The sequence below is a fragment of the Erythrolamprus reginae genome, chromosome 3, assembly GCF_031021105.1.
Source record: "Erythrolamprus reginae isolate rEryReg1 chromosome 3, rEryReg1.hap1, whole genome shotgun sequence".
NCBI lineage: Eukaryota > Metazoa > Chordata > Lepidosauria > Squamata > Dipsadidae > Erythrolamprus > Erythrolamprus reginae.
The window spans coordinates 184426209-184435270 of record NC_091952.1 but is presented as its reverse complement, the minus strand read 5'-3'; the positions used below and the strand labels follow the sequence as shown (position 1 = coordinate 184435270).

The 9062-nt window shown below is 39.2% G+C and overlaps 1 protein-coding gene across 5 annotated transcripts in view; it reads left to right on the top strand.

Moving 5' to 3' along the window:
* Nucleotides 1-9062, top strand: part of GPLD1 (glycosylphosphatidylinositol specific phospholipase D1) — a 48393-nt gene that overhangs the window by 3220 nt on the left and 36111 nt on the right. Inside the window, exons 2-4 of one of the 5 annotated variants that reach the window (XM_070747370.1) lie at nucleotides 4351-4489; nucleotides 5624-5785; nucleotides 8600-8655. In XM_070747370.1, coding sequence (XP_070603471.1) covers nucleotides 5692-5785; nucleotides 8600-8655 — 150 coding nt within the window. In that variant the 5' untranslated portion in view covers nucleotides 4351-4489; nucleotides 5624-5691. Of the gene's footprint in view, nucleotides 1-4350; nucleotides 4490-5623; nucleotides 5786-8449; nucleotides 8656-9062 lie in introns of those variants that run through there. The other 4 variants (XM_070747374.1, XM_070747372.1, XM_070747369.1 and 1 more) reach the window with 4 other exon arrangements.

The window sequence follows — 9062 nt, the reverse complement described above, 5'->3', positions numbered from 1 at the left end:
AACATATTTTAGAACACTATTGTTTAAGTCACGGGTTCTCAACCTCTCTAATGCTGTGATCTCTTAATACAGTTCCTCATGTTATAGTGACCCCCAACCATAAGTCTAGCGCCAATTCTCCAACAGGACTTTAAGCTGATTGGCAGGAAGGTCAGAGGGACTCCCCCACTGTAAACATTTGATTGTTTGGATTGTAAAAATATGTTCCAAGGCGCCAGAACAGAAGCTTTAGTTCCTAACCCCATGGGAAATTTGTCTTTTCCCATGGTGTTAGGCAACCTCTGTGAAATGGTCATTCGACCCCCCCAAAGGGATCCTGACCCCCAGGTTGAGAACCACTAAGAACCAGTGTTATGGATTGCTGTAAGAGGGAGACAGAAGCATGATTCACTCTTGGCTATTCTCTGCTATTTCTGTTTTGTCTTTGTGACCATGCTGTAGTTAGAACTGTGTGTTCAAATGATGGCTTATGTATTTGTAAGCTGGACAAGTAAGCTTATAGTATTGTACATGTATTGAGAGGTATTGACTGATTTAGCTGTGTATGACTAGGACTGTTCTTGGTTACGATATTTGCCAAAGTAAATAATATACACTAAATGTAACTGGGTTGTATTACTGAATTATTAGTCCTATTTCTGACCTATCAGCTGGATATTTGGTAGACCTCCATGTTTCCTCTGTGTAAGTGTATATTTGACCACTCAGAGATAATTCTGCACACTCCTTAACAAACCTATTTTCCAAAGCACCCAATTGCCAGACAAGCAACAATGGAGAGAAACTGATCAAGGAGACATTCAACCTAGAAATAAGGAGACATTTTTGAACAGTGAGAACACTCAACCGATGGAACCACTTGCTTCAGGGAAGTTGTGGGAGCTTCATCACTGGAGGATTTCAATAAGAGATTGGACTGCCATTTGTCAGAAATGAGGTAGGGTCTCCTGCTTGGGTAGGGGATTGGACTACGTCACCTTAGGTATAACCTAAACATAGCTCATAAAATCATCTGCTACAATATCCTTCCTGTCAACTACTTCAGCTTCAACCACAACAATACATGAGCATACAACAGGTACAAACTTGAAGTAAACCGCTCCAAACTTGACTGTAGAAAATACAACCTCAGTAACCGAGTGATTTATGCCTGGAACTCACTACCTGACTTTGTCGTTTCATCACCAAACCCTCAAAACCTTACCCTTAGACTATCCACTGTTGATCTCACCCGATTCCTAAGAGGTCAGTAAGGGGCGTGCATAAGTGCACCAGTTTTCCTACCATCCTTGTCCTAATGTTTCCTTCTTATTAGTACCCATTTCATGTATATAAACAGCGCTACATCTATGTATACTACCAATACATACTTGACAAAATAAAATAAAATAAATAGATTATGAGGTTCCTTCAAATAATAATAATAATAAACATTTATTTAACAAAGGGCATAACAGCATGTTAGCAATAGCACTTTTTAACAGAGCCAGCATATTGCCCCCACAATCTGAGTCAACTTTGAGCCGGTGATGAGATTTGAACCGCTGAGCTGCAGTACTGCACTCTACTCCGAACTCTATAATTTCGATTCTAAGGTATAGTTTCTGTTGTGATTCAGTCTGAGGCTCCTCAGGGAACGGCTGGAACTCTGCCGGCTCCATGCTCAGAGGGGGAGGACGAGGAACAGGAGGAGGAGGAGGAGGACCAGGCAGACGGGGAGGAGGAATGTCAGGCCGAGGAAGAGGGAGAACAGCCTGAGACCCCCGGGGGGGAGCTCTCCCCAGCGAGTAGCCTGGAGTCCTTAGATGAGAATGCACAAGCCATCATCGATCTCAGGCAGAGAAGAGCCGCACAACGAAGGGGACAATTAGCCAGGTATTTCCATCCCTAATAGGCAACAGCTGGGTTTGGGTGTGGTTATCCCCAGAAAGCTTGAAAAGGCAGGCCCGCCCTTCCTGTAGTGTGGAGAGTTATCTGTTGGGAGTCCTGTGACCTTGCTGCGATCCTTGGCGTCTCTGATTCTGGCTTGTGGCCTTGAAGGCTGAAACCTTGGGGGAGGCGTGGGTTTTATGCTCTACAGTGGTGTGTGTGCCAGCAAGAAGCCTGTTGTATTGTCTGGCCGTCGTGACTCTTCTGGGAAGCCTCATAGCATCTCAGTTTGTAAGAACAGTTTTTTCTCTGTGTTTGTTTTCAAAAATATAAAGTGACTTTGCTTTTACCAGCGTGTCTGGCTGCTTTTTTCAGTTGGTGTTGAAGCCTGGGGGCACCCAGACAGAACAAGTTTCTAGGCTGGAGGAGTCCTGAAAGTTCATGAGTGTTTGCTACGTTCAACTAGGAATAAGAGCCACTGGACTCAATGGGGTATACACATACTTTGTTAGAAGTAATGCCATTTATATGGTGGCTCTTGGGATGGTTTAAATTTTAAAGTCACCCAGTGGTGTGATTGTCATGAAATCTCCCTCTGGAGCTGGCAATTAACAGCCATCCAATTGTTTATATAGGATTTAATTATGCTAAGTGGCCATGTTGTTGTAATTTAATCAACACCCACCTGTACTGGTAATATAGGAGGAATCACTTTTGATTGTGATCCGGGATTTGTTTGGTGGAAGTGAGTCTCCAAAATGCTGATTTTAAGAAAAGGCAAAGTGCTAAAGTGCTGTGTGAAATCCCCACTTCGGAAGAGTAATACTAATCTGGTGACTTTGGACCTGTCATTGATTGTCAGTGCAAAGCTGCTAATATTAAGGGAAATTTCTGTGGGAGGTGTGTAATTAAGAAATGTGTAATACAAACAATCAGGCATACAAAAAAACCCTCCCATATGCTATTTTCTGCTGTCAGAAAAAGGATGCAAAACGATGGGGCACAAATGCAAACATCTTTAAAACATATTTTTATGGCATGTGCTTTCAGAGAATGATGCCGCCTTGATCAGGTGAATGGCTAGTGGAGTCCTAGTAGACATTCACTTAAATGTGATCCAGCCAGAAGGGGTTTGATCCTGGTTTGGACCGGTTCTGTGAACCAGTAGCAGCAGCGCTGGGGGGCTCTGCCCACTCGCATGGGAACTAATGCACATGCGCAGAAGCATTGCAAGAGAGCGCACAAACCGGTAGCAACAGGTTTTAGGACCCATTACTGGAGCCAGCAGTGTGTGACAGCAGGCAAAAAAGCCAGCGCAATCCTATGTTGCATTAACAGAGGGATAGTATCAAGATCATATAAAGTATTAGTACCACTTTATAAGTTCTTAATAAGACCACATTTAGAATACTGCATCCAGTTTGGCTACCATATTATTAAAAAGATGTTGAGACTCTTGAAAGGGTTCAGAAAAGAGCAACAAAAATGATTAGGGGACTGAAGGCTAAAACATGAAGAATGTTGCAGAAATTGGGTATGTCTAATCCAGTGAGAAGGAGGTCTAGGGGTGACATGACAGCAGTATTCCAATGTTTGTGGGACTGCCATAAAGAAGAGTGGGTCAATCTATTTTCAAATATAGCAGCCCTTATGCATCAATGAACTGGTTTTTTAAAAATAACATTTTATTTTGCTGTTACAGGATAATTAAATCTCTTAACAAATTTGCATTTTGAAACCTGTTTCCTTTGATTGGGAATGCCCTCTTAAATTCCAGAGATTGTCCCAGAATGTTTAAATGATTCGTTTTTATAAATTGCCGTTTTCTGTTGCCATTGGAGAATTGGATCTAACATTTCCTTCTGCCCACTCATTTGCCACATTGGATTATTGAGTTGGATCATGACTCTGCAGTGAGGAAGGAAGGGACTAGACTTAACTTCTCTGTGTTGAGTCCTCCCCATCCAAAACACATTGGTGTACAAATCCAGTTTATGATTACATGTATTAGTCAAAAGATGGCTTGACCTTGGGTACATTGGTATATGAATCTGCAAAGAGGAGTGATGAATGGGTGAAGGAGTTGTACTTCTCCACATTAGCTTAAGTTGTCAAGGAGGAAGAAATAGGACAAGGTCCGTTATATCTCTTATGCTCTTTAACGTTTATATGAATCTTCAAGAATTTGGAATTATTGTACCAACCATTTGGTCTCGGTATATAACACTATTTCCCTGGGTCAGCACAGACTACCTACAGGTACTGAAGTAGTATATAGATTTAGTAATAATCTGGATAAAGGCCAATAAACCGAACCTTCAAATTTATTTATTCATTTATTTATTGGATGTATATGCCGCCCCTCTCCAAGGATTCAGTATAGTACAATTCATTCACACAAGAATTCCAATGAGAAGAACTGCATTGTTGCCTTATTTTGCCTTTTCTCTCAGTTTAAGGTGCTATTTCTTTCATTTCTAGCTCTTGGGAAAAACTTTGGAAGCAACTTAATGGCATCGTTCCAAATCCGTCCCATGCAGGAAGTGCTATTTTAAAGAAAAGAACTTCACTCTGGGACAACTTCAGCTTGGGAACATTTTCTTCCTCAAGAATTCAGCAAGTAATGCTTACTTTACAATCTTTTCAGCTTCTAGTTAAAATGAATCTGTATCCAGGCATTTCAATTTATATAAACTCTCACTCTGGCTTTAGCATTGTGTTGTTGAAAAGTTTATTGCTGCTTTTAATCATGCCTACTGTATACTTGTTGTACCTTTAATTGTTTTTTAAATTAATTATTGTGCTTACTAACAGTTCTGGTATTACATGATGAAAGTTGTAGACATATTTTAAATAGGCAAAATAAATGGGCAGAGGCAGCTGCTAATAAAAATTAAATAGTATTGTGGGTCCAAATTCCATCCCACACGTAGCGGAAAAAAGCCAAGGATTAGGGCTAGAGGTAGGGCCAAGTAAGGGATTTATTGGCTGGGATTCTCTCCTTCAGTATTTTCCAGACTTTTCTAGCACTTTGAAAGAATTGGTGTTTAATATCAATTGCTGCATTTATTTCAGAATTTCATTAGCAGCACTTAGTAGTTATTCCTTTATAAACTGATGAATCAAGATATATATAAGCTGCTATCTTGCAAACCTCCTGTTCATGGGCAGTTTATTCCATAGAGAGTAAAATAAGTACTGCATCATTAGTGGAAAAATGGAAGGAAAACACACTGATTTCAACTTTGCTTTCTTCAAAAAGATGGATATTGTTTGCTGATTTTGGGGTGGGTGGGTACAGCTACCATATTTGGCAAGGGAGGCTGCCAGATGAGCATTTTATTCTGTAAACACACAACTTCTAATCATTAAGACAGATAAGATCTTGTATTTGCAATCTGTTATATTTATCTCTGGCTTCTTTATTTTATATGACAGAAACTCCATTAAGCGATGACTTTTAGTTGAAGCAGAAGAGCTATTCATCTGGGGATAACTCCTAAATAATCAAGAATTAGAAGAAGAGAGATTTTTCTAAATGTTCTCTTTAATAACAGTTCATCTTCTCAATTTTAGGCATGATTCGACTCATTACCAATGAGTAAGGGAATTTAGGTTTCTTTTAGTCTAATCTTTACTGTAAAATAAGATAATCTAGCTAGTTGACTATAATGGGGAATTGAATTTCAAGTATGAGGCCTTTGCATCAGTGCCATTGTCCTATTTGATTCAGAAATGTATTCTACTTTCATAGTTCAAAGGTTGCAAATCCTATTGAAAGCCATCTTCAAAATTGTGCATATACAACAAATTATCAGTGGCATGGAAGCTTTCAGGATTTGGTTGCTTCTGGCTGTACTTTGCGATTTTTGTGAAAGAATTATCCCATGTGGTCTGTCAACACATATTGAAATAGGTAAGCTGTTGGCAAAAGTAGGTAAGTAGTAGTCATAATATTGTAGAACAGAAGACAAAAATTGGAGAAAAACCACAGAGCATCAAGATCTGAAAATTGAACCATTTACCTTGTGTAGTCTCTAATTCAGTGGCTTATTTAGAATCCTTTGGAAAAGCATTGGAGGAGCAGAAGCAGTTCTGCTTTCCTAGGTTGCCATAATGACCAAATGCCTTGTTGACCATTTCTGACACAATTCTTTGGATATCCCTTGTCAAAACAAGGCCACTGGTCAACTAATGCTGTATATCTGTGAGTGGTGGGGGCTTTCCAGTGATGAGCTGCCAAATGTTTTACTGCCATGCTGTGGGCGTGGCTTGTTTTGTGGGTGTGGTTTCATGAGTCATGTGACCATGTAGGAGTGGTTTGCTGGCCATGTGACCAGGTGGGAATGGCTTGACAATCATGTGACCAGGGGTGGCTTAAAGGCCATGTGACTGGGTGAGAGTGGCTTACCGACCAAGATAAGTTTTCAAATAGGTGCTTGGACTCTTTTTCAGTTGATTAAGTCACATTATTTGAATAGCCACAAAAAGGACAAATTATAGGCAGCATTATTTGTTGAGGAGCACAGTAACATTTTAACGTTTTGTACTAAACCCACAAGGTTCAGTATGATAACAGATTAGGCAAGTAGCTCAGTTTTCTTTAATTGCTATAAAAGTTCAGTTCTAGATAATGATTAAAATGATTAAAGCGTTTATGGGTAAAAACTTACTATTTAATTATTTCCTATTTCAAAAGTAATTAAGGGTCATACTAAGGTACTAGAGAAGGAAGGACAATAAAAAACTATTAAGTATTCAACAAATAGTGCATAAACGTACTACCCCTACAGTGCCCCCTCCTCCATGGGGGCAGCAGCCCATTACTGGGGCTTTCCTTACATAGATATTTTGATCAGATGCTGGGAAGTGTTATTCGGAAATTGAAGTTTAGAACTAAAGTTGCCATCAAAACAAGCCCACTTGAAAGTAGTCAAACCATGATTGAGAGTGGCCTGTTCTGCCTTAGCCTAAACGCAGTACGAAAACAAGCCTGCTCAGCAGGATGATCATCCGGGTTGCCTAGTAAAACATAAAAGCCTTTCCTATTATAAAGGCCACTGCTTTGGATTATCTATTTTGAGGATTTTTGACAGCTGACTGTATTCATGATTGGCAGATAGAATCCTGCTGGTTGATGTAATTTTAGGGGGTGGGGGAGCAGCGAAATCAGAGACAATAGTAAATGTTGACATTAACCTGCCCTGTACATATGAAACCACAAGATACAAGTCAGATCAGAAGACCAAGAAGCCAGTTAGGGATCTGTAATGGAGACAAAACATTTCATGCTGGTATAATTTTTGTTGGCTGCGAGTAGCATGGTGGCCTAGAGGGGGAGCTCTCATCTGACAACCAGGAGTTTGTGAGCTTGATCCTAGAACAGTGATGGCGAACCTTTTTTTCCTCAGGTGCTTAAAGAGTGTGTACGCGTGTTATTGTGCATGTGCAAGTGCTCACACCCATAATTCAATGCCTGGGGAGGACAAAAACAGCTTCCCCCACTTCCCGGAGGCCCCAGACCAGGGGTAGGCAAAGTTGGCTCTTCTATGATTTGTGGACTTCAACTCCCAGAATTCCTGAACCAATCATACTACCACAGGAATTCTGGGAGTTGGAGTCCACATGTCATCGAAGAGGCAACTTTGCCTACCCCTGCCCCAGACAGTTTCCCAACTTCAGGTGGGCCCAGTAGGCTCATGTTTTGCCCTTCCCAGGCTCCAAAGGCTTCCCTGGAACTGAAGGAAGGTTAAAAATGCCCTCCTCCATCCCCCTGGAGACTCTCTGGAAGCCAAAAACGCCTCTCAGAGACACAGTATGAGCCAAAAATCAGCTGGCCAGCACACACATGCACCCATGCCATACGGTTTACCACCACTGTCCTAGAGTCAGATATTTCTCTCTGGGCGCAATGATTAATTGTTGTGAACGTCCCTTAGGCATCAGGAAGGGCATCCAACTAGAAAGCACTTGTGCTCCATTCAGTCACCCCAACTCCACCCTGAGGTAAAGGGTTACAGAGATATAACATGCAGAAAAAACAATTGCTTCCAACCTGCCTTCCACTTCGGACCTGTATACTGCACGAGTCAAAAAGAGGGCGGGGAAAATATTTACTGATCCCTCGCATCCTGGACATAAACTGTTTCAACTCCTACCCTCAAAATGTCGCTACAGAGCACTGCATACCAAGGCAACTAGGCACAAGAACAGTTTTTTCCTGAACACCATCACTCTACTAAACAAATACTGTAATTCCCTCAACACTGTCAGACTTTTTACTAAATCTGCGCTTCTATTCTACTAGTTTTTCTCATCATTCCTATCATCCTTTTCCTCCCACTTAGGACTGTATGACTGTAACTTGTTGCTTGTATCCTAAGATTTTTATTAGTATTGATTGTTTCTTCATTGCTTATTTGACCCCTATGACAATCATTAAATGTTGTACCACATGATTCTTGACAAATGTATCTTTTTCTTTTATGTATGCTGAGAGCATTTGCACCAAGACAAATTCCTTGTGTGTCCAAGCACACTTGGCCAATTAAAAAAAAAATCTTTTAACTGAACTGTGGGTAAAGGCCCAGCCTTTGGGGAAGTATGTGTGAGTCCATATATAAATGTGGAAATTTATTAGTTGAAAACCTGTACCTGATTCTTTCATCCAGTTTCTTGATCCTATTACAAATGGGCATTGCTAAATATATTGTGATATTTTTTTTTGCAGCTCATAGAGGGCTGGAATTTTTCAACCAGCAAGACGGACAAGTTGACTATCGTAAGGTAGAGGGTTCATTAATCTTGTAACATGAATCAGTACTGTAATACTGCCCAGCTTATAGATAGAGAATTAAATTAAACTAAACTAAAAAATTAAACTAAAAAATTAAACTAAAAAATTAAATAATTAAATTAAATTAAATTAAATTAAATTAAATTAAATTAAATTAAATTAAATTAAATTAAATTAAATTAAATTAAATTAAATTAAATTAAATTAAATTAAATTAAATTAAATTAAATTAAATTAAATTAAATTAAATTAAATTAAATTAAATTAAATTAAATTAAATTAAATTAAATTAAATTAAATTAAATTAAATTAAATTAAATTAAATTAAATTAAATTAAATTAAATTAAATTAAATTAAATTAAATTAAATTAAATTTCCACTCGACTTCAAATGATT